The sequence below is a fragment of the Capra hircus genome, chromosome 26 (genome assembly GCF_001704415.2).
Source record: "Capra hircus breed San Clemente chromosome 26, ASM170441v1, whole genome shotgun sequence".
Lineage (NCBI taxonomy): Eukaryota > Metazoa > Chordata > Mammalia > Artiodactyla > Bovidae > Capra > Capra hircus.
Window position 1 is genome coordinate 46108923 of NC_030833.1, and position 26569 is coordinate 46135491.

General features: G+C 38.2%; 1 protein-coding gene across 10 annotated transcripts in view; it reads right to left on the reverse strand.

The window, feature by feature from the left end:
* PCDH15 (protocadherin related 15) overlaps nt 1–26569 on the reverse strand; it is a 910832-nt gene that overhangs the window by 286777 nt on the left and 597486 nt on the right. For all 10 annotated transcript variants that reach the window (XM_018041648.1, XM_018041647.1, XM_005698156.2 and 7 more), the window contains 2 exons: nt 25602–25695; nt 17997–18129 (listed from right to left, as the gene is read on the reverse strand). In XM_018041648.1, coding sequence (XP_017897137.1) covers nt 17997–18129; nt 25602–25695 — 227 coding nt within the window. The remainder of the gene's footprint in view (nt 1–17996; nt 18130–25601; nt 25696–26569) is intronic.

Here is a 26569-nt window from a genome sequence, read left to right on the forward strand (position 1 = left end):
TTACAATTTTCCTCCTTGTAATCATATACCTGGAAATGTCCCTCGTTATCATTTCCTGGTCTCACAGGTGATAAATACTTTGTCCTTTTCTAAATACAAGTTTCCTTACCTTGGAAGTTGGACGGGAGGTAGCTCCCCTTGGCCGCCGCCCCTGACCTTGGAGATGGGGTAACTCCTCTCAGCCGCCACCATGTCCAAGGTAAGGAGCAGTGGCTGCGCCTTGCTAGAGCAGCCATGAAGAGATACCCCATGTCAAGGCAACGGAAACCCAAGTAAGATAGTAGGTGCTGAGAGAGGGCATCAGAGGGCAGGCAGACTGAAACCACAATCACAGACAACCAGCTAGTCTGATCGCACGGACCACAGCTTGTCTAACTCGAAGAAACTAAGCCATGATGTGTGGGGCCACCCAAGACAGATGGGTCATGGTGGAGAGGTCTGACAGAATGTGGTCCACTGGAGAAGGGAATGGCAAACCACTTCAGTAGTCTTGGCTTGAGAACCCCATGAACAGTATGAAAAGGCCAAAAGATAGGACACTGAAAGAGGAACTCCCCAGGTCGGTAGGTGCCTAATATGCTACTGGAGATCAGTGGAAAAATAATTCCAGAAAGAACGAAGGAATGGAGCCAAAGCAAAAACAATATGCAGTTGTGGATGCGATGGGTGACAGAGGCAAGGTCTGATGCTGTAAAGAGCAATATTTCATAGGAACCTGGAATGTCAGGTCCGTGAATCAAGGCAAATTGGAAGTGGTCAAACAGAAGATGGCAAGAGTGAACAACAACATTCTAGGAATCAGTGAACTAAAATGGACAGGAATGGGTGAATTTAATTCAGATGACCATAACATAGACTACTGTGGGCAGGAATTCCTTAGAAGAAGTCGAGTAGCCATCATGGTCACCAAAAGAGTTCAAAATACAGTACTTGGATGCAATTCAAAAACAACAGAATGATCTCTGTTTGTTCCCAAGGCAAACCATTCAACATCATGGTAATCCAAGTCTATGCCCTGACCAGTAATGCTAAAGAAGCTGAAGTTGAACAATGCTATGAAGACCTACAAGACATTCTAGAACTAACACACAAAAAAGATGTCCTTTCCATTATAGGGGACTGGAATGCAAAAGTAGGAAGTCAAGAAACACCTGGAATGATAGGCAAATTTGGCCTCGGAGTACAGAATGAAGCAGTTTGAAGGCTAACAGAGTTTTGCCAAGAGAACAAATTGGTCATAGCAAACACCCATTTCCAACAACACAAGAGAAGATGCTACACATGGACATCACCAGATGGTCAACACCGAAAACAGATTGATTATATTCTTTGCAGTCAAAGATGGAGAAGCTGTATACAGTCAGCAAAAACAAGACCAGGAGCTGACTGTGGCTCAGATAGTGAACACCTTATTGCCAAATTCAGACTGAAATTGAAGAAAGTGGAGAAAACCACTAGACCATTCAGATATGACCTAAATCAAATCTCTTATGATTATGCTGTGGAAGTGAGAAATAGATTTAAGGAGCTAGATCTGATAGACAGAGTGCCTGATGAACTATAGACAGAGGTTCGTTACATTGTACAAGAGACAGGGATCAAGATCATCCCCATGGAAAAGAAATGCAAAAAAGCGAAATTGCTGCCTGAGGAGGCCTTACAAATAGCTATGAAAATAGGAATAGCAAAAAGCAAAGGAGAAAGGAATGATATATCCATTTGAATGAAGAGTTTCAAAGAAAATCAAGGAGAGATAAGAAAGCCTCCCTCGGTGATCAGTGCAAAGAAATAGAGGAAATCAATAGAACGGGAAAGACTAGAGATCTCTTCAAGTAAATTAGAGATACCAAGGGAATATTTCATGCAAAGATGGGCTCGATAAAGGACAGAAATGGTATGGACATAACAGAAGCAGAAGATATTAAGAAGAGGTGGCAAAAATACACAGAACTATACAATAAAGATCTTCATGACCCAGATAATCATGATGGTGTGATCACTCACCTAGAGACAGAAATCCTGGAATATGAAGGCAAGGGGGGCCTTTGGAAGCATCACTACAAACAAAGCTAGTGGAGGTGATGGAATTCCAGCTGAGCTATTTCAAATCCTGAAAGATGATGCTGTGAAAGTGTTGCACTCAATTTGTCAGCAAATTTGGAAAACTCAGCAGTGGCCACAGGACTGGAAAAGGTCAGTTTTCATTCCAATCACAAAGAAAGGCAATGCCAAAGAATGCTCAAACTACTGCACAATTGCACTCATCTGACATGCTAGTACGCTCAATTTCTCCAAGCCAGGCTTCAGCAATACATGAACCATGAAATTCCAGATGTTCAAGCTGGATTTAGAAAAGGCAGAGGAACCAGACAGCAAATTGCCAACATCCACTGGATGATTGAAAAAACAAGAGAGTTTCAGAAAAAAAAACATCTATTTCTGCTTTATTGACTATGCCAAAGCCTTTGACTGTGTGGATCACAATAAACTGTGGAAAATTCTGAAAGAGATGGGAATACCAGACCACCTGATCTGCCTCTTGAGAAACCTGTATGCAGGTCAGGAAGTAACAGTTAGAACTGGACATGGAACAACAGACTGGTTCCAAATAGGAAAAAGAGTATGTCAAGGCTGTGTATTGTCACTCTGCTTATTTGACTTACATGCAGAGTACATCATGAGAAATGCTGGGCTAGAGGAAGCACAAGATGGAATCAGGTTTACCAGGAGAAATATCAATAACCTCAGATATGCAGATGACACCACCTTTATGGCAGAAAGTGAAGAGGAACTAAAAAGCCTCTTGATGAAAGTGAAAGAGGAGAGTGAAAAAGTTGGCTTAAAGCTCAACATTCAGAAAACTAAGATCATGGTATCCAGTTCCATCACTTCATGGCAAATAGATGGGGAAATAGTGGAAACAATGTCTGACTTTTTTTTTTTTTTTAAGCTCCAAAATCACTGCAATGGTGATTGTAGCCATGAAATTAAAAGACACTTACTCCTTGGAAGAAAAGTTATGACCAACATAGACAGCTTATTAAAAAGCAGAGACATTACTTTGTCAACAAATGTCAAGCTATTCAAGGCTATGGTTTTTCCAGTAGTCATGTATGAATGTGCGAGTTGGACACTAAAGAAAGCTAAGTGCAGAAGAATTGATGCTTTTGAACTGTGGTGTTGGAGAAGACACTTCAGAGTCCCTTGGACTGCAAGGAGATCCAATCAGTCCAACCTAAAGGAGGTCAGTCCTGAGTGTTCATTGGAAAGACTGATGTTGAAGCTGAAACTCCAATACTTTGGCCACCTGATGCAAAGAGCTGACTCATTGGAAAATACCCTGATGCTGGGAAAGATTGAGGGCAGCAGCAGAAGGGGACGATAGAGGATGAGATGGTTGGATGGCATCACTGACTTAATGGACATGAGTTTGGGTAGGCTCCAGGAGTTGGTGATGGACAGGGAGGCCTGGAGTGCTGTGGTTCATGGGATTGCAAATTGTTGGATGTGACTGAATGACTGAACTGACTGAGTAAATATAAGTTTCAATTGTTCTTTGCATTAATATTGCTTTTTAAATCAGCCCTATACAAATTATTTTACTTATTGAAATTCTAAAAGTAGACATTTCCAGGATCAATGCTTTCTCTCTATTTATCAGTATAACTTATTTAGTTGCAACCATGTGTGTGAGGTTAACCAAATAGGTATTTTAGATTGTGACCTATATCATACTTCTCTTTCTATAATATTCATGAATCCTCAGTGGAAAAATGTAATTTCAGCTCAGATTATTCCATTAGGTCTAGTTTAATGTAGCACCTTCTAAGAGCCAAATATTGAGCTGGGTAGTGTGATTTCTAAGATCAATATAACACAGTCTCTGCTTTTAAGAAATTTGAATAAGGGGAAAAATTCAATATACTTTAGTAAGCACCACCAAAAAGTTATGCACCAAATAAGATGGACCATGAATATGAGACATTTAGGACATAGAAAATTTAGAAAAAGCTTTTTCTGGAGGAGATTATTGTTGGCTAGAATTTTCAAGGATGAACTATCTAAATCAAGAATGAAGAAAGAAAAAGCCAGGGCAAGGGGCATGAGCAGAGGCAAACAGACATGGGGGATTTCTGAGAACATACATCATTCATCACATGGAGGACAGTATTCTTAGAGGTCAAGCTCTGTGAGCAGTAATGGGAAGTGTGCCTTCTTTGCTGCCTCGATGGACAGTCACCATTGAACTATGCTTGTTACACTGAACTGAATCCTTGTTAAGAGACATCTCAGCACTTACGTTGAGGATAACTATGAGGGGTTTTAAGATTACTGTTAGGATAACATACTAAGAGGTTGTAGCAATAGATCAGATGACAAATAATGAGAGCCTGACTGTGATTGTTTTGGAGAGAGGGGAAATTTTGAGAACTGCTTGAAGCATGCAAAGTTATCAAGATTGGGGATTGACTGCATATGGACAGAGAGGAAGAAAGAGAAGTCTGAGATGTCTCTCCAGTTTGGCCTGGGAATAATGAACTGAAACACAGAATTCAGGAGAAGAAAACCTTACTGAGGAAGGTAAAAATAAGGTTTCAATCTTAAACATGTTGAATTTGACGTACCCGCAGGTCAGTCTGTGGGTTTGTTTTACAGGCAAATGCCTATTTGAGGTGGTAGGCTGAAGGTGTAGGATTCAAACAAATGAGTAGACACCTCCAGTACCAAAAGTTTCTTTTGAAGGTGATGGTTATGTTTATTACCTTGATTGTGGTGATGGTAACACAAAAGTACATGTTTATTTCCCAACTCAAACTCACCAAATTGTATACATTAATTATCTGTCCCTTTTTGTATACCTATTATACCTCAATAGAGATATGGGGGGGATGACTAATACAATATTTATTTTGAAAAGGTTTATGAAGAAACAGATAAAGAAAGGCAAAAAGAACCAGATATGTTTAACCATGAAAACTGGAAGCAAACAGGTAGCAGAAATCTCATGAAGGAGATTGTGAGATCCATCTCAAATGCAACAGTGAAGTTATTCAGATAAAAATGACATTTAGCTATAAGGAGGTCATTAGTTACTGTGGGGTTGAGGATGGATATCATTCATTATGCATCTGGTATTATACAACTGTGAATATTTATATGCACACACATGTATGCATGCATAAAAGTATCTATTATAATAACTGACAATAAGACTAAAAACTGGTGAAACGATAGATTCCAAGTAAATATTGTAAAAATATATGCATGACATTTTCTAATCTATTTATGAACTGCTAATTGAAAACCTGAAAAATCACCAAGCTTCAAAAATACCCACAAGCAGTAGGTAAATCTTTACCTCAAATATTTTAGGTAGCAGCATTAAAATGGACATCAAGTGTTCAAATTGTGTGGGCTTCTTTTCTTTACTTGACTGAGTATAGTGTTTGCATTATATAGTTTGACTTGACAAGAGAACCCATAAAAATCCCCACTTGTGGCCCACTTAGAAAAGAAGTATTATAGTTTTAGGCACTGCTGAACATCATGCTGAGCTACAGAAAATAAATAAAACACCACAAAGCTCCCCACCTTCATTTCACTTTTAGATTACCACATAGAGATACAACAAATACATTAATCAAAGGCAGACCACTGAGATTCAGATATATTTTGTTAAATATTAAATTGCATAGTTGAAGGAAAGATCAATTTCTTTTTAAAAATGACACTATTGCCACCCTTCTAAACACTGCAGTTTACAATGATTTTAAAACTGCTTTAAGGGTTTAAAACTGAATCATCTCACTTCATCCCAGCTGAGATTTAGAATGCAAATCTCACAATAGTAATACATTTACGTTTCAGGTTAAATAAATTCAGCCTCTTTTATTTTAGAACTGGAAGAACATTTTGTTGACTCAGACCTCTATTTCTGTTACTTAGAGCTAAAAGAAGTCAGTTCAGCATAAGAATTTCTACAAGGCATTAATTGGAAATTCTCTGGGAAGAGGCACACTCTGTATTGTATACAATGCTGAGAAGTTTTTAACCTTAACAGGCAATGTTGTTCGCAAGTAAGCCTTTTTTGCTGCCTCTGTGCAAGCATGCATGCCCAGGGCTACTGTGAAAATGGACATGAAGAACTGAAAAATAATTCTAGCCCCTAAGAACTCACTGAGATGCTATCATGGAGGCCAGACATCTTTAATATGCGCTCCAAAATTTCTTTCAGGTGCCATCCCCTCAGTCTCCAATGACACAAAATATGCACGCAGAGTGATGTGTTGAAGTACCGACAGCAGTCAAGTATTTCTAAGTGAAAATACCCTCTGATTTCCCCTTGATAAGCTAAAGTTTGTTAGAAGGTATAAGTATCATGATCCCCTACTTCCTAAGACTCAGGGTTCGTAATGGAACCAAGCTCATCTGCCTCATTCTTACATGTTAGATACTTCCATTATAAGAAAAAAATAGGATTTGGTCAATAACCCCCAAGCAGTTTACCAAACTTGTTTAAAATGACATAATCCCAACCACAGATCCAGCTTTACTCTCAAGTATTTACCCTATTTGGGCTTCCCTGGTGGCTCAGAGGGTAAAGAATCCACCTGCAATGTGGGAGACCCGTGTTTGATCCCTGTGTTGGGAAGGTCCCCTGGAGGAGGGCATGGCAACCCACTCCAGTACTCTTGCCTGGAGAATCCCCATGGATAGAGGAGACTGGTGGGCTACAGTCCACAGGGTCACAAAGAGTTGGACATGGCTGAGAGACTAAGAACACACACATTTACACAATTTAACAATAAGTAAATACATGCATACACACATGTGTGTTCAGTCGCTAAGCTGTTTGCCTCTTTGAAACCCTATGGACTGAGGCCTGTTAGGCTCCTCTGGCCATGGGATTTCCCAGGCAAGAACATTGGAGTGGATTGCCATATCTTTCTCCAAAATACATACAAACATATTTTTAATGTTTCTTCTCTGTTTCATAATCTCTCTCTCTCTCTCTTATCTTCTGCTGGCTATCTGTCCAGCCAAGGATTTGAAATCAACTGAGAATTCTTAAGGAGCTGGTGTGAGGCCTCTTCCCCACTCTGAGAACGACTTGCTGGCATGCTTGTGGTCCAGATTCAGATCATACCTACAGATTTAGATTCTATCTCCACTGAAATATTGCAAAGGGTACTAAGCAAAACATTGCACTGACAAGTAAAGTCTTTTTATCAGTGGCTGTTTAATTAGGATTCCCTGATTTTCCTCACCTGGTCTCAACATGTGCTAACCGATTTTCTAAAATTCCTCAAAGTAAATCTTCTGTTATTGACAGATGATTGACTTATTCTCAAATTGCCTCCTCAGCTCAATTCTGTCTTATATCACATCTACATGGTATCTTCGTTTCCTTTTTAGAATCTTACTAATTTGTTAAATTACTGCAGATGATACATGAATGCAGATGAATCCTGACAGAATCCCCTAAGTGCTTTGTGGTGTTTTTCATTTCTTTGAATATATAATCTGTATGGCACGTTTGACATTTCACGTAGAGACACATAGTCTAATCTTACTGTGCAGCTTAGATAGTAAAGAATCTGCCTGCAATGTAGGAGACCCAGGTTTGACCCCTGGGTTGAGAAGATTCTCCTTGAGAAGGGAATGGCTACCCACTCCAGTATTCTTGTCTGGAGAATTCCATGGACAGAGGAGCCTGGTAGGCTACAGTTCATGTGGCCACAAAGAATCAAACATGATTGAGTGACTAACACTTTTACTTTAGTCTATATACATTTTGACACATCTTTACTGCTATCATATGCATTTGAGAATATGGAAAAAATTCTCAAATTTAAGCATGGTGAACTCCATCTGTGTATAGTAAGTTCTACATTAAAAAAATAATAATCTTAGCCAGATGCCAGACTATTACTAGTCATATAAAATAGTGAAATAATGCATTTGAAGCAACATGGAAGGACCTAGAGTTCATCACACTAAGTGAAGTAAGGCAGACACAGAAAGACAAATATGGTATCACTTATATGTGGAAAAAAAATGATACAAATGCACTTATTTACCAAAAAGAAATAAAAATATGGTTTTCAAAGAGGAAAGGTAAGAGGATAAATTAGGAGTATGGGATTAACATGCACATATTACTATATATAAGTTAGATAACCAATAAGGAACCCTGACCTCTGACCACCTCATAGAGACAGACAACATCTAAGCTGTACCAATTTTTGAAACTTGAATGGACTGACATCGGTTGAAGCTGCTACCTTAGTGGAAGTGTCCAGAATCTCCAGTTGCTGAGGCCTCCATGGACTGTGACCCATGGAGACCATTGTCAACATTAGGTCACAGAGGTGGGGATGGGAGAGAGGTCCACTGCTGCTTCAAGGCCAGAATCTGGCCAGTGGATGGCCATGGCTAGGGCTCTGGAGTTCTGCAGGACACAGCCCTCAGTCTGGTCTCATACTCCCAGCTCACCTGACAGCCCCGTGGCCAGAGGACCCCAGGGAGAAAGCTATGACTTGCTTTTCACCAGTCTCTCTGCCCCAGGAACACTGCCAGGCTGACAGAGCTGAGCAGGACCTTTAATTTGCACTAAAGATTCCATGCTAAGCATCACATGCTGATAGTCATGGACTAATGGCTGAGAACACATTCTGCCCATTACAAACATGATCTGGAAAAAAAAATGTGTATATATGTGTAACTGAATCACTTGGCTACGCAATTGAAACTAGCACAACATTGTAAATCAACTATACTTCAATTTTTAAGTTTATTTTTAATACTCTGATGAAACTTTTGCTCTGTGTAAACCATAAATATTGCTTCAGAAGTATTACCAATTGTTTGACATTATAATACTACCTTAATAAATTAAAAGTTCTTTCATTGAATTATTCATACATACTAAAACATTAGGGCTTCTCTGATGGCACAGATGGTAAAGAATCTGTCTACATTGCAGGGTTAGATCCTTGGGTCAGGAAGATCCCCTGGAGAAGGGAATGACTAACCAATCTAGTATGCTTGCCTGTTGAATTCCATGGAAAGAGGAGCCGGCTAGCTACAATTCATGGAGTCAAAAAGAATAGAATTCAACTGAGCAACTCACAAAATATTAGAAGAAAAACTCAAAGTTGGTAACTCAAATTGAACATAACAAAGCATACCTATTTTGGGTCTTCAGTTCAGTTCAGCTCAGTTCATTTCAGTCGCTCAGTCGTGTCTGACTCTTTGCAACACCATGAATTGCAGCATACCAGGCCTCCCTGTCCATCACCATCTCCCAGAGTTCACTCAGACTCTCATCCATTGAGTCAGTGATGCCATCCAGCTATCTCATCCTCTGCCGGCCACTTGTCCTCCTGCCCCCAATCCCTCCCAGCATCAGAGTCTTTTCCAATGAGTCAACTCTTCGCATGACGTGGCCAAAGTACTGGAGCTTCAGCTTTAGCATCATTCCTTCCAAAGAAATCCCAGGGCTGATCTCGTTCAGAATGGACTGGTTGTATCTCCTTTAGAATGGACTCGTTGGATCTCCTTGCAGTCCAAGGGACTCTCAAGAGTCTTCTCCAACACTAAAGTTCAAGAGCATCAATTCTTTGGCACTCAGCCTTCTTCACAGTCCAACTCTCACATCCATACATGACCACAGGAAAAACCATAGCCTTGACTAGATGGACCTTAGTCAGCAAAGTAATGTCTCTGCTTTTGAATATGCTATCTAGGTTGGTCATAACTTTTCTTCCAAGGAGTAAGCATCTTTTAATTTCATGGCTGCAGTCACCATCTGCAGTGATTTGGGAGCCCCCCAAAATAAAGCCTGACAGTTTCCACTGTTTCCCCATCTATTTCCCATGAAGTGATGGGACCGGATGCCATGATCTTCGTTTTCTGAATGTTGAGCTTTAAGCCAACTTTTTCACTCTCCTCTTTCACTTTCATCAAGAGGCTTTTTAGTTCCTCTTCACTTTCTGCCATAAGGGTGGTGTCATCTGCCTATCTGAGGTAATTGATATTTTTCCCAGCAATCTTGATTCCAGCTTGTGTTTCTTCCAGTCCAGCGTTTTTCACAATGTACTCTGCATATAAGTTAAATAAGCAGGGTGGCTATATACAGCCTTGACGTAAGTGTGTCTTAATAATTCTGAATAGCAGTTAAAATTAAAATTTATACAAGAGGGATTAGATCTGAAAGAGTGCCTGAAGAACTATGGGTGTAGGTTCATGATATTGTATAGGAAGCGGTGGGCGATCTCCAAGAAAAAGAAATGAAAAAAAGGCAAAATGGTTGTCTGAAAAAATCTTACAAGTAGCTGAGAAAAGGAGAGAAGCAAAAGGCAAAGGAGAAAAGAAAAGATATACTCATCTGAATGCAAAACTCCAAAGAATAGCAAGGAGAGATAAGAAAGGTTTCCTAAACGAACAATGCAAAGAAATTTTCCCATTCTATGAAAAACTAGAGATAAGAAAGACTAGAGATCTCTTCAAGAAAATTAGATACCAAGGGAATACTTCATGCAAAGATGGGCACAATAAAGGACAGAAATAGTATGGACCTAACCAGAAATGGAAGGTATCAAGAAGAGGTGGCAAGAATACACAGAACTACACAGAAAAGATGTTAATGACCCAGATAACCACATGGGGGCTTCTCTTGCAACTCATTTGGTAAATATTCTGCTTGCAACAGAGGACACCAGGTTCTATTCCTGGGTCAGGACGATCCCCTAGAGAAGGAAATGGAAACCCACAACATTATTCTTGCCTGGAGAATCTCATGGACTGAGGAGCCTGGCAGGCTAACGTCCATTGGGGTTGCAAGAGTCAGACGTGAATTAGAGAGTAAACCAACACTATCAACCACGATGGTGGGACTCACTTAGAGCCAGACATCTGGAATTATGAAATCAAGTGGGCCTTTGGAAGCATCACTACCAACAAAGCTAATGGAGGTGATGGAATTTCAGCTGAGTTATTTCAAATCCAAAAAGATGATGCTGTGAAAGTGCTGCATGCAATATGCCAGGAAATTTGGAAAACTCGGCAGTGACCACAAGACTGGAAAAGGTGAGTTTTCATTCCAATCCCAAAACAGGGCAATGCCAAAGAATGATCAAACTATAGAAGAACTGAACTCAGTTCACATGTTAGCAAAATAATACTCAAAATTTTCCCAGCCAGGCTTCAACATATATGAACTGAGAAATTCTAGATGTTCAAGCTGGATTTAGAAAAGGCAGAGGAATCAGAGATCAAATTTCCAGCATCTGTTGGATCATAGAAAAAGCAAGAGGATTCCAGAAAAACATCTACTTCTGCTTCTTCTATGAATCACAACAAACTGTGGAAAATTCTTAAAGAGATAGGCATACCAGACCCCTTTACCTGCATCCTTGAAACCTGTATGCAAGTCAAGAAGCAACAGTTAGAACCCGACATGTAACAATAGACAGGTTCAAAATTGTGAAAGGAGTATTACAAGGCTGTATATTGTTAACCTGCTTATTTAAATTATATGCAGAGTATATCATGCAAAATGCTGGGCTGGTTGAAGCATAAGCTGGAAACAAGATTGCCAGAAGAAACATCAATAACCTCAGATATGCAGATAACACCACTTTTATGACAGAAAGTGAAGAGGAACTAAAGAGCCTCTATAGGAAAGTGAAAAAGGAGAGTGAAAAAGCTGGCTTAAAACTCAACACTTAAAAAACAAAGACCATGGCAATTGGTCCCATCACTTCACGTCAAATAGATGGGGAAACAATGCAAACAGTGACAGAGTTTATTTTCTTGGGCTCCAAAATCACAGCACATGGTGACTGCAGCCATGGAATTAAAAGACACTTACTCCTTGAAAGAAATGCTATGACAAACCCAGACAGCATATTAAAAAGCAGAGACTACCTTGCCAACAAAGGTCCATCTAGTCAAAGTTATGGTTTTTCTAATAGTCATGTATAGATGTGAGAGTTAAGCCATAAAGAAGTCTGAACACCAAAGAATTGATGCTTTTGAGCTCTGATGTTGGAGAAGACTCTGGAGAGACCCTTGGACTACAAGGAGATCAAACCAGTCAATTCTAAAGGAAATCATCCTAAATATTCATTAGAAGGACTGATGATAAAGCTGAGGCTTCAGTACTTTGATCACCTAATGCAAAGAGCTGACTCATTAGAAATGACCCTGATGCTGTGAAGACTGAAGGCTGGAGAAGGAGGGGATGACAGAGGATGAGATGTTTGCATGGCATCACTGAATCAATGGACATGAATTTGAGCAAGTTTCAGGAGTTGGTGAAGAACAGGGGAGCCTGGCATGCTACAGTCGATGGGGATGCAAAGAGTTAAACATGCCAGAGCGACTGAACAACAACAAAAATAACAACTTAAGCCATTGAATGAAATTACTGTATTATATAATTATCATTAGGTAACAACAGGAGACCATTCAGTTCAGTTCAGTTCAGTCGCTCAGTCGTGTCCGACTCTTTGCGACCCCATGAATCGCAGCACGCCAGGCCTCCCTGTCCATCACCAGCTCCCAGAGTTCACTCAGACTCACTTCCATCAAGTCAGTGATGCCATCCAGCCATCTCATCCTCTGTCATCCCCTTCTCTTACTGCTCCCAATCCCTCTCAGCATCAGAGTCTTTCCCAATGACTCAACTCTTTGCATGAGGTGATCAAAGTACTGGAGTTTCAGCTTTAGCATCATTCCTTCCAAAGAAATCCCAGGGCTGATCTCCTTCAGAATGGACTGGTTGGGTCTCCTTGCAGTCCAAGGGACTCTCAAGAGTCTTCTCCAACACCACAGTTCAAACCCATCAATTCTTTGGCACTCAGCCTTCTTCACAGTCCAACTCTCACATCCATACATGACTACTGGAAAAACCATAGCCTTGACTAGACGGAACTTAGTCGGCAAAGTAATGTCTTTGCTTTTGAATATGCTATCTAGGTTAGTAAAAAATTTTCCTCCAAGGAGTAAGCATCTTTTAATTTCATGGCTGCAATCAGCATCTGCCGTGATTTTGAAGCCCAAAAATTAAAGTCTGACACTGTTTTCACTGTTTGCCCATCTATTTCCCATGAAGTGATGGGACCAGATGCCATGATCTCCGTTTGCTGAATGCTGAGCTTTAAGCCAATTTTTCACTCTCCTCTTTCACTTTTATCAAGAGGGTTTTTAGTTCCTCTTCACTTTCTGCCATAAGATTGGTGTCATCTGTATAGCTGAGGTCATTGATATTTATCCTGGCAATCTTGATTCCAGCTTGTGTTTCTTCCAGTCCAGCATTTCTCATGATGTACTCTGCATATAAGTTAAATAAACAGGGTGACAATATACAGCCTTGACGTACTCCTTTTCCTATTTGGAACCAGTCTGTTTTTCCATGTCCAGTTCTAACTGTTGCTTCCTGACCTGCATACAGATTTCTCAAGAGGCAGGTCAGGTGGTCTGGTATTCCTATCTCTTTCAGAATTTTCCACAGTTTATTGTGATCCACACAGTCAAAGGTTTAGGCATAGTAAATAAAGCAGAAATAGTTGTTTTCCTGGAACTCTCTTGCTTTTTCCATGATCCAGCAGATGTTGGCAATTTGATCTCTGGTTCTTCTGCCTTTTCTAAAACTAGCTTGAACATCAGGAAGTTCAAGGTTCACGTATTGCTGAAACCTGGCTTGGAGAATTTTGAGCATCAGTTTACTAGCGTGTGAGATGAGTGCAATTTTGCGGCAGTTTAAGCATTCTTTGACATTGCCTTTCTTTGGGATTGGAATGAAAACTGAACTTTTCCAGTCCTGTGGCCACTGCTGAGTTTTCCAAATTTGCTGGCATACTGAGTGCAACACTTTCACAGCATCATCTTTCAGGATTTGAAATAGCTCACCTGAAATTCTATCACCTCCACTAGCTTTGTTCGTAGTGATGCTTTCTAAGGCCCGCTTGACTTCACATTCCAGCATGTCTGGCTCTACATTAGAGATCACACATTCGTGATTATCCGGGTCAAGAAGATCTTTTTTGTACAGTTCTTCTGTGTATTCTTGCCACCTCTTCTTAATATCTTCTGCTTCGGTTAGTTCCATAACATTTCTGTCCTTTATTGAGCCCATCTTTGCATGAAATGTTCCCTTGGTATCTCTTATTTTCTTGAAGAGATCTCTAGTCTTTCCCATTCTGTTCTTTTCCATTTCTTTGCATTGATCGCGGAAGAAAGCTTTTTTTTATCACTTCTTGCTATTCTTTGGAACTCTGCATTCAGATGCTTATATCTTTCTTTTTCTCCTTTGGTTTTCACCTCTCTTCTTTTCACAGCTATTTGTAAGGCCTCCCCAGACAGCCGTTTTGCTTTTTTGCATTTCTTTTCCATGGGGATGGTCTTGATCCCTGTCTCCTGTACAATGTCACAAACCCCATTCCATAGTTCATCAGGCACTCTATCTATCAGATCTAGGCCCTTAAATCTATTTCTCACTTCCACTGTATAATCATACGGAGACCATTACAAGGCATCAAAATTCCATTTTTTGAACATTACAACTTCTCTGGAACTGTGCTGAATCAGTTGGATGTACTTTCCTTGGTTGTTTTCCTTTTCCTTTGTACTTTCAAACTCATTTTAATCTTTATGAAAACATGCTATTGCCTAAAAATCAGGACAATTATTGCTTTATCTAAGTCTATTGAGTGCTGAAGTCTATATTTCAATTTTTAATGCTGAAAAGTTATAGAGATCATTTCGTATCAAATTTAGGAACTAAAAAATAAAAAAGAAAAATTAATGCTATTATTCTTTTAAGATAAAGAATCCCTAGGAAAAGTGGCAAGAAAAGTTAGAAGAAAGAAAAAAATTAAATTAAAAATCAATCAGCATGCTAATGTCTATGTATGTGTTATGAGGTGTGGGCTTATATGTGTTATTCCCTACACGCTTTACTTAATTCTCCAATGCTAATTAAATTAAAAGAAATGGAAAAATAATTTTCCTAAATTTCCAATATCTGTTTATTTCATCTGAATACTTGCTAGATATTATCAAAAATCTTTTCCATTGTCTTCAAAGTGGCATCCTAGAGTGACAACTGTATTTTAATTTTCATTATGATTATACTATTATATTAGTTCAAGCTTCAATGTCTGGATTATTATATTTGCCTTCCAATTCAGCTTTCTGGATTTATAATCTCCTATTACAATCTACTCATGAGTAATCATTATAAAATAATAATCTAGTGGTGCCCCATCTCAGACCCTCTAGAGGTACCCTCAGCACCATCTGCAATATGGCATAGAGAAACATTTATGATATGCATAATTTACTTAATATAATTATGACATTATTCATTCTGTTACCTTTCTTTTGAAAGGAAACTCCTATCCCCTCCAATTTCTTTCTCACCAGTATGCATCCTTCATGAGTCAACTTCAACATGACCTTCTTTCTCTGTTTTCAGCACATGCCCCTCATTGATTGAGTCACTTTGTTTGATTGGTGTAACCAAAGCTGTCAATGGCCTACGCATGTTCCTCAGAGTAAGTATTCACTCTGGTCAACTACCCTCTGCTAGTAACTGCAGTCTCACTGAACGGCCTTATATCAGATTTGCAGAGAAGTGGCTGCTTGAAACAGGAAGTGCAGAAAATATGCCCTCATTCACAGCATCGCTGACCAAGAACTCTCAGGTTTTAATGTGTGAAATTACCAGTCTCATAACTCTCAGGATTAGTAATTCTGGGGAATGTGTTTTGTGTCATTTCCCAGAATTTTCCCTCTGGATTAAGTTCTAGTTCTCTTAATTGTAGCTGGTTAACTGTCTAGTCAAGGCTATGGTTTTTCCAGTGGTCATGTATGGATGTGAGAGTTGGACTGTGAAGAAAGCTGAGTGCAGAAGAATTGATGCTTTTGAACTGTGGTGTTGGAGAAGACTCTTGAGAGTCCCTTGGACTTCAAGGAGATCCAACCAGCCCATCCTAAAGGAGATTATTCCTGGATGTTCATTGGAAGGACTGATGCTAAAGCTGAAACTCCAATACTTTGTCCACCTCAAACAAAGAGTTGACTCATTGGAAAAGACTCTGATGCTGGGAGGGATTGAGGGCAGTAGGAGAAGGGGACGACAGAGGATGAGATGGCTGGATGGCATCACTGACTCGATGGACATGAGTTTGGGTGAACTCTGGAAGTTGGTGATGGACAGGGAGGTCCGGCTTGCTGCAGTTCATGGGGTTGCAGAGAGTCAAACATGACTGAGCAACTGAACTGAACTGAACTGAACTGAACTGGGATTCCTTTATTGGCTTCCTTCTCTTCTCTGCATCACTTCCAGTTCCTCACTTCCCTACTAGTATTACTTTAAGGTCTCAGAAAGAAACTATTTATACCTGAAACTTTGTCTCTAGGTTTTTTTTTTTTTTTTTTTTTTTCTTTTCCTTGTAGAATCCACAGTAAAACTTTTCATACCGAAAGTATCGTGTGGGATTCTGGAATTGAATGGCTTGTTGGCCACATGACATAAAGACCACCTGGCATGTTGTAACAAAAAAAATTACAAGACTCTCTCTTGCAGTGAAGTAGAAAGGTGTAAGGGGATACATGCCTCTCATCAGTTTCTCCAGGATTTGAGAAATATAGTGACACTGATAATGACAATGACTATTGAGTTGACGGTTCTTGCAAGTATTGTCAGTGCTCTCAGAAAAAACAAAAAACAAAAAACAAAAAAAGCTGATGAGCCCAAGCCTAAATAAGAAGTTCTCCATGACAGTATTTAAAGACACTCTCCTTTTTTAAAGTTAGAGAGGAGATTGGACTGAAAAATGGGGCTTTTGTTTGACTGTAATTGTAGTTAAATTATAGATATTTACTGCAAAACACTAGCAAATCTCTTTTTTATGACTCTAGGGTCTGAGAGGAAAGAGGTAGGACCCTAAAACCTGAACTTGGGAAAGAAGGTGTATTCTTTCTTTGTGCAGAGACCACATAGATGCCTTATCTGAGATCAACACTCCAAAATGCATGTATGTTCCTTCAAAATTTTCCTTCATCTTATGGTTTCTAGACCACTATGTTCAAGACCAGGCATGCCCTAACTGAAAAAAGCATTGTCTCTGATTTAAGAAAAACAAGATTATTCATCAAAAGTGTAACAAAAACTGGCTAATATTTCCAGTTAAAACTTAAGAGAACATGTCTAGGAGTAAGTGTTGAGTACACTGGACAGGAATGGTCTGAAATATAAGGTACACTAAGTCACTAAGTCGTGTCTGACTCTTTTGCAACCCTATGGACTGTAGCCCGCCAGGCATCTCTGCCCATGAGATTTTCCAGACAATAATACTTGAGTGGGTTGCCATTTCCTTCTCCAGATTATCTTCAAGGAGGAAGGATAAAACCTGAATCTCCTGCATTGGCAGGTGGATTCTTTACCACTGAGCTACTAGGGAAACCCATAAGGTACACAAGAGATGCTAAAAATATGTTTATACAAGCAAATGACTTTACATTTAAACATTTGTGTTTTGGGTATACAATTCCAAATTTATACTTAATGGTACTACTAGTGCCTTCTAGGAAGCCTGTGATAATTACATACTTCTCTAAAAATTCTTGCAATGTCAGGAAATAAAAATATATATTAAGTAAGAAAATAATACTCTCAAATAAATCAATGTTTAAATTACACAATGGTCATAAAATATAAATCAACAAGCTTAAAAACTTAAATGGTAATGCACACAATATGATTAATAAAAAAAAATCTTGAAAGTTATCCAGCACAGTGATCAAAGATGAATGCACTTTATTACCATCTTGCCTTATACCCAAGTGATTTTGCTGATTGCTTTCAAATAATTCTGATGTCCCTCATTTAACACATGGCATTAGTTGAATCTCTTTTCAAATTAAAGTGCAAAAAGTTTAGTAACTTATAAATAATACATTTAAGATACATACACACACTCCACTTACCCTTACTTGACCCACAAAGGCATTGGCTTCCTCTTCCACCACTGACAGATTTCTGGGCAGATAGGGATCAAAGGCTGGTGCGTTGTCATTGACATCTGTCACCACCACGTTTACTGTGGCAGTTGAGGTCTTAAAGAAAAAAAAAAAAGTGATTAAATGTGAGAGGAGTTATTTTTATTTTGATGTCAGTTAATTGGTTATCTGGGCATTTGTCTATCTGAAAAGCATTTCATTACCATTCCTATTCCTTAGCTTTCCAAAAAAAGACAAGGAAAAAAAGGAAGCTCGCAATCTTCAAACACCTCACAAATAAATAAATAAATAAAAGTCAGGTGGGGAAAACAAATGATGACATTAAAGGGCAAGCATCTTCTTGAAAATGTCAAGTATTTCCTGGAGGCTTCCTTTCAGAAAGTGCTTTTACCTTTATCTTGTTCACATTTTCTGGATGGTAAGCTTTTGTTTATATATACACGCACCTCTTTTTCTCTGAAATGTAACATTTCTGCAGTTTTTTACCATGTACATATAGCACTGTTCAAAAATATAACTAGTACGTTATAAGATAACATGGTATATCAAATGGGTATTTTCAGGTAAGAAAATATTACATTAGTAATTTTCTATATACACATCTAAACCAAAAGTTTGAGTATCATACACTACTAAATAAAAATAATAATAATAATAATAAACCTTATTGTTATACCGCCTAAGGAAATGGTAAGTGGGCAACCTTACTAGTGGTATGTGCTTCCTGGTTAAAAGGTGAAATCCCTGGCCTGACACAACCTGAGAATATAATTTGGGTCAATGACTTTTGCATAATCAAGGAACATCTTCATACATGATGCAAATTGGAAACTGTGCTTTCTAATAAAAGCCTGAGTATAGTTTATGAGCTACACCATCTCTGTCACATGGTGGGGAAGATCACAGAAGGCTGAGACCAGAATTAGAGAAAGCAAGGGTGCTAGTCTGGAAAATGAAAAACCCATTATGCTATAATGTTAAATATTTAATAACATGCAAATAAAAAGTAGGAGGAAAAAGAAGGATGAAACTATTATGGATGAATTATTTACATTTGTTTTTATATAACAAAATTATCCTAATCTGTTTAAGTGAGGTGGGGTGAAAGACTAGAGAGCTGAACATAAAGAAATGACTTAAAGGAAGTGAATCTGAAGAAATTTTGCAGTGGTCATGGGACTATGGATGTCAAAAAACTGGATTTCCTACTTAATAAGACCCAGATAATGACTATGGTGTGATAACTCACCTAAAACCAGATATCTTGGAATGCGATATCAAGTGGGCCTTGGGAAGCATCCCTACAAACCAAGTTAGTGGAAGTAATGGAATTCAAGCTGAGCAATGTCAAATCCTAAAAGATGATGCTGTTAAAGTGCTGCATTCAATATGCCAGCAAATTTGGAAAACTCAGCAGTGGCCACAAGCTAGAAAAAGTCAGTTTTCATTCAAATTTCAAAGAAAGGCAATGCCAAAATATGTGCCAACTACCTCACAATTGCACTCATTTCACACCCTAACAAAGAAATACCCAAAACTCTCCAAGATAGACTTCAACAGTTTGTAAACTGAGAACTTCCAGATGTTCAACCTGGATTTAGAAAAGGCAGAGGAACCAGAGATCAAATTGCCAACATCCGTTGGATCATAGAAAAAGCAAGAGAATTCCAAAACATCTACTTCTGCTTCATTGACTATGCTAAAGCCTGTGACTGTGTGTATCACAACAAACTGTGGAAAAGTCTTAAAGAGATGGGATTACCAGACCACGTCCCATGAAACCTATATGCAGGTCAGGAAGCAACAGTTAGAACTGTCATGGAACAATGGGCTGGCTCAAAATTGGGAAAGGAGTACGTCAAGGCTGTATATTACTACCTTGCTTATTTAACTTATATGCATAGGACATCATGTGAAAAGCTGGACTGGATGAAGCACAAGCTGGAATCAAGATTGCTGGGAGAAATATCAACAAATTTAGATATGCAGATGACATCACTAATTGCAGAAAGTGAAGAGGAACCAAAGAGCCTCTTGATGAATAGATGAGAGTGAAAAAACTGGCTTAAAACTCTATATTCAAACACGAAGATTATGGCATTCGGTCCCATTATTTCACACTAAAGCGATGGAGAAAAAAATGAAACAGTGACAGACCTCATTTTGAGGAGCCCCAAAAGCACTGCAGGTGGTGACTGCAACCATGAAATTAAAAGACACTTGCTCCTTGGAAGTAAAGCTATGACAAACCTAGACAGCATATTAAAAACCAGAGACATTGTTTAGCTGACAAAGGTCTGTCTAGTCAAAGCTATGTTTTCCAGCAGTCTTGTATGGATGTGAAATTAGGACTGTAAAGAAGGCTGAGTGTCAAAGGATTGGTGTTTTGAGCTCTGTTGTTGGAGAATACTCTTGAGAGTCCCTTGGACTGCAAGGAGATCCAAGCAGTCAATTCTGAAGGAAATCAAATGAATATTCATTGGAAGGACTTATGCTAAAGCTGAATACTTTGGCCACCTGATGCAAAGAGCCAATTCATTAGAAAGCACCCTGATGCTTGAAAAAATTGATAGCAGTAAGAGAAGGGGAAAATAGAGGATGAGATGGTTGGATGGCATCACTGACTCAATGGATATGAATTTGAGCAGGCTCCGGGAGATGGTGAAGAACAGGGAAGCCTGGTGTGCTACAATCTTTAGGTCCAGAAAGAACTGGGCATGACTGAGTGACTGAGCAACAACAAAGGAGGAAAGCTCCTGGTAAATACCCCATCCTTCCTTTTGGGATAACTGAATTTCTGTCCTCTATGAATAAACAATCAGCCTCGTGTCTGAGATGGTAAAGAATTTGCCTACATGCAGGAGACCCAGGTTCGATTGCTGGGTCTGGAAGATCCCTTTAAACGAATGGCAACCCACTCCAGTATTCTTGCCTAGAGAATTCCATGGACAGAGAAGCCTGGTGATGGAGTCACAAAGAGTTGGATATGACTGGTGAGTAATACTGCGTAAGTTCTAGACCAGGCCTTACTCAGATCAAAATCCAATAGTCAAATTTTGTTTGGATTTATCTGATCTGTCCTCATTTTAAGAGATATATAGTAAATCTTCTTTTGAACAATATAATTTTATTCTCTCTTTAAATTTTCATATATTATGTCCAGCAGTCATTAAAAATTTACCATTCATAGGAAGGAATTCTTGGGTATTAATAATAGTTTACTTGTGTAAACTAGCTACATTGATAGGTTTATTTTGTGAAAATTTATACAGTTATTCAGTATGCTTTTAATACATTTCTATATTTAAAACTCCAATAAAAATCTTCCTTAAAGAAATGTCAGAGACAAGGATAGGGCTTAGGGGAATGAAGAAGGGACTGGGGGGATGAGAAGCCAGCAAGCAAGGACGTGGATGGAAGACTGACGGAGTATCATCTCATCCAGTGCCTGGGTAGAACAGGAGCACCAATAATAAAAATGTCTTTAAATAAGAAAAAAAATGAAATATCAAAGACAAGCATAACAGTATTGTAGAGCCAAAAGCCAGGAAGCAAACTAAACACCCACCAACCGTTGTATAATATATTGTGTTTTTTTGCTAAAATTAAATGATAAATCATTGTAAGAATGTATAAACTACTATTATAAGTAGTCACATCAACAAATTTCATAAACATAAGATTGAGTATATGAGATCAGACACAATACATACTACATGATTCCAAGTATATAGATTTCAAAGATTGGCAAAAATTATCCAATGTGATAGAAGTCAGGATAGGGATCATTTTTTGTGAAGAAGATAGAGTAGGGATAGTATGACTGTAAGGCTGGGCTCCTGGGGTGTTAACTTCTGTTTTTCTCTCTGAATGGTGACTATACAAGTGTTTTCACTATGTTAAAATTCATTAAGTTGCACAATTATGATCTGTTCACTCTCCATGAAATCATTTAATTTAAAGGATGCGTGCACACCAACTTATACTGGTGTGTAGATATATATGGATATGTATAAATTCAGATGTTATATGATTAGGTGAAATACAAATTATTTTCTCCTTTTGACTTTTACCAATTTATTAATATATTCTCCAAATTTTCTCTGAGAGCTACATTGCTTTAAAAAAATAAAAAATAAAAATAAACAATATTAATAATGCCAAATAAAAAACAAAAAACAAAAAACAATTTAGCAAATATTATACTTTGTTTAAAAGTTGTGCTACTGTTAAAGCAAGTAAAAAGGTGTGTCTTTATGGTAGCAGTAGCTCCCAATTTTCCTGAGAGTGAATGAGACATTAAAATGGACAGTCTGGACCTGGAATCCAAGAGTTGCCACATTATAGTTTGCTGATCTTCTTTCTAACTGCTTGCATAAAGTGCCAAACTCTCTGTATTTCCCTGTCAATCTACTGTACTGATGTCCATCTTATTCTTTAAACTTCTGATTATTAACACTATGGAGTGGTATGATTTTAGATTATACTGGGTCTTGAAAGGCTGTGGTCTGTAACTGAGAGATATAGATGAGAAATGATCACTAGGTGAGCTAAGATATTAAATAACAAGTCTACCATTTCTGTGCTGATTTGGGCTGCAGTTTATGGACCACATAGATCTATTTACCCATATCTTAGAGACTGTATATGAAATAAAAAATAGCCATTTATCTGGCAGAAATGTAATCAACACATATAGAATAACTTCCAGCTTATGCATTTCTGGAAAGTGCTTTGAAGATTACTTGAATCATCATTAAAAATACAAATTTCTGGGCTACCACCTGACTCTATTCTGCAATATTCAAATTATATCTTTGCAATTTATCTTACATACATTGCTGTTGATTCTGACTTAAGAAAACTCCATTTACCAGGGTTCTGTGCTCATTAAGTATCTTTCTTAAGAACAATCATTATTAAAGTTAAAATATTAATTGTACTATAAGTCTACAAAGGACATGCATTTAAATGCTTAAATAAGAAAAGTGCTCTCAAAAATAAGACTATTATATTTTGTAATTATTTTATTCTTCAACCACCCACTATATGTGCACATGTATAAGTCAGTCTCTAAAGTTATATAAATGATGAAGCTAACTGAATAAGCTTTTGTTCAAAATTTAAACGTTTCTTTCTCTACTAATACAAACTTCTATAAATAAAACAAATTTGTTTAAAAAAATCAGAATTTTAAAACATATTCATTCTTATAGAAAGAAAAATTGGGGGAATTAGAAATGCTCAACATCCTGGCCAAGGAGAATTAAAATTTACAAGCAAATAACTGAAAAAATAAGAAAAATGTTCTAGAAAGAACTAAACCACTAAAGTTAGCCAGAACTTATTTTCAGTTTTTGATGTGGGCAAAGTCATAATTAGTAGACTGATATGATGACAGATAGCTTAATCAGTTCAGTTCAGTTACTCAGTCGTGTCTGACTCTTTGCAACTCCATGAATCATAGCACGCCAGGCCTTCCTGTCCATCACCAACTCCCCGAGTTCACTCAAACTCATGTCCATCAAGCTGATGATGCCATCCAGCCATCTCATCCTCTGTCATCCCCTTCTCCTCCTGCCCCCAATCCCTCCCAGCAGCAGAGTCTTTTCCAATGAGTCAACTCTTCGCATAAGGTGGCCAAAGTATTGGAGTTTCAGCTTTAGCATCAGTCCTTCCAAAGAACATCCAGGACTGATCTCCTTTAGGTTGGGCTGGTTGGATCTCCTTGCAGTCCAAGGGACTCTCAAGAGTCTTCTCCAACACCACAGTTCAAAAGCATCATTTCTTTTCCATCTTTATTCTTGTCTAGGAAATCTTCCCATTAAAGCCAGTGGTAGAAGATCTTAGTGTTAATGGTATTATTTCCATTAATTTATGATTCATAAATGGTTGAGCTAAAACCTTCTTATTATGTTTACTTCACTTTAACTATACCCCTTAATCTATGCTGAATAATTCCTCCCTTTCCATAGACTTTTCCCCCTCAGTCATTTCCCAGCCAATTTACCCATCAATCTTTCATTATTAAGTCAAGTTTTCAATCATTTTCTTCTTAAGACTCTCACTGACTTCTTTACATATGTCTTACACAGACACACTGTATTAATTAAGGGGATTGAATACATAAACAATAATCTTAGACTTTATTTCTACTCACTTGTCTAATCTCTAAGTGCTTACACTTGGGTTTACTATTTACTAAAAGTATTTTGCGTATTTTACATTTCACATAGAACTGTTTTCTAATGTTTGAAAAATAGCTTATTATGGGCAGACTGCAATTACCAAATTTAAATAATTTTCATTATCTATTTTTGTTATTTTTAATTAAGATGATTAAATTGCCTAGTATCAATTTGTATGTTCTGACCATGATAAACTTTTCACAGTGATTCTCTACAAATAACCGTGAGGAGAGTATTATATGCTCCCTCAGTCTATTTTTTGATCAAAGAATTTATGTCAAGTAAACTGGAAATATGCTGCTATTTGAGTTGGGTGAGTATTGCCTAGACATTTACACTGAATTTGAAATTATTTCCAGAGAACAGTGCTGAGCGGACCCATAAGTGAAAGTAAAAGTCACTTGGATGTGTCTCTTTGCAATTCCATGGGCTGTACCCTGACAGGCTCCTCTGTCCATGGAATTCTCCAGGCCAAAATACTGGAGTAGGTAACTGTTCCCTTCTCCAAGGGATCTTCCCAACCCAGGGATCAAACCCAGGTCTCCCACATTGCAGGTAGATTCTTTACCATGTGAGCCACCAGGGAAGCCCATAAACACTTGACTAAAGAAGCAAACCAGTTTGTAACATCAAAATGGTGGGAAAAAATACTAAAAAATCATTGCCAACAAATGCATTATCGTATTACTTAAAAATCAGAATGGTGGTAGTTGTGGATAGGTGGATTGAATGCAACCAAATGATTTTGAAATACTCTTGCATAAGTAAACAATTTTTTTTTTATTTTTAATATTGATTTTCAGATGCAAAGGAAATGAAATTTATCTTCTGTAGAATTATGGACCCTTTTAAACCACTTCAGTCATCAGGGATTAGTCAATATTCTGCTGCTTACAAATAACTTGTGGAAACAGTCAACTTGGTTTCCTAAGTGCTTCACCATATTTATACACAAATTACTTTCCACACACTGTCCCCTGCCTGCAAAAAACTGACACCACGGAATTTGATTCCTACCTGGTAAAACTGCCAGACCTGCCAGGCTGAGCTGGCGGATGGATGCAATGAAATACGTCTTACACTAAGTTAGACTTCATTTTCCTCATAAATTGGGTAAGAAAGCTAATCCCAGGTGTCTATTATTCTCTCAAGTCAAAAGTTTCAGCTCCATAACAAGTTCAGAGTATAGTTTCATCAATTAAAAGAGTTCATTCAAGAAGAAAAACACTTTGAGTAGTTTTAAGTAGCTTTTCCAAGTGAAAAAAAAGATTAATTCACGAATTAATGGTTGTAACAAATCATTTCAGAGGGTAGAACTATAAGATTTTCTCAGTTTCTTTAGTACTATTTTTAAAACCCTTTTCCCAAGAGAGTACTCACCCCATCTGGCCTGCCATCAGAAGCAGTGATGATCAGAATGTAGCGGTCAGTGCTTTCCCTGTCCAGGGCTTTCCCTAAGGTTAGAATCCCAGTACTAGTGACAGAGAAAACAAACAAACAGATGAGGCACAAAAAGATATTACATCACTGGGAGTCTTCCTACTATTGTGAACTACTCTTGATAGTTTCTTTTTTCCCCCTTCCACAAACATAGCTTGAGTATTTAAGATGTTTGTTTCTAGGATTCATGCTGAAAATTGAAAAAGGCTTTTAAAGATGTTGAGCTTCTTAGCAATAATGAAAAATTGCCAAACTAAATAAGGTATCTGGAAAAGAGACACAGATGTATAGAAAGGACTTTTGGACTCTGAGGGAGAGGGAGAGGGTGAGATGACTTGGGAGAATGGCACTGAAACATGTATACTATCATGTAAGAACGAAGTGCCAGTCTATGTTCGATACAGGATATAGGATGCTTGGGGCTGGTGCATGGGGATGATCCAGAGAGATGATACGGGGTGGGAGGTGGGAGGGGGATTCAGGATTGGGAGCTTGTATACACCCATGGTGGATTTATGTCAACGTATGGCAAAACCAATACAGTATTATAAAGTAAGATAAAGTAAAATAAAAAAATTAAAAAATAAATAATTAAATAAGGTAGCTAGGTTGATTCTATAGCCTCCAAGGATTGGGGGCAGGGTGGGGGGTGGTGGGGTGGTGGATATTGCCTAATTCATCCCAGGAAGAAAGATATATATCTTGTTTGTGATTATTTCCAAGGTAAAAGAGTCCATTAATCTTTAGCAGTTCCAAAATCCTATGAGTAAAGAAGTGGTTTCTTTAATCTAGCAATGTATCACCACTCCCATTCATCGTCACATATGTGACCACTATGGAAATGCAAACATCTACATTTCATCTTTGATAAAACTTAGAGATTAAAATTGCTTTTTCTTTTTTTTTTT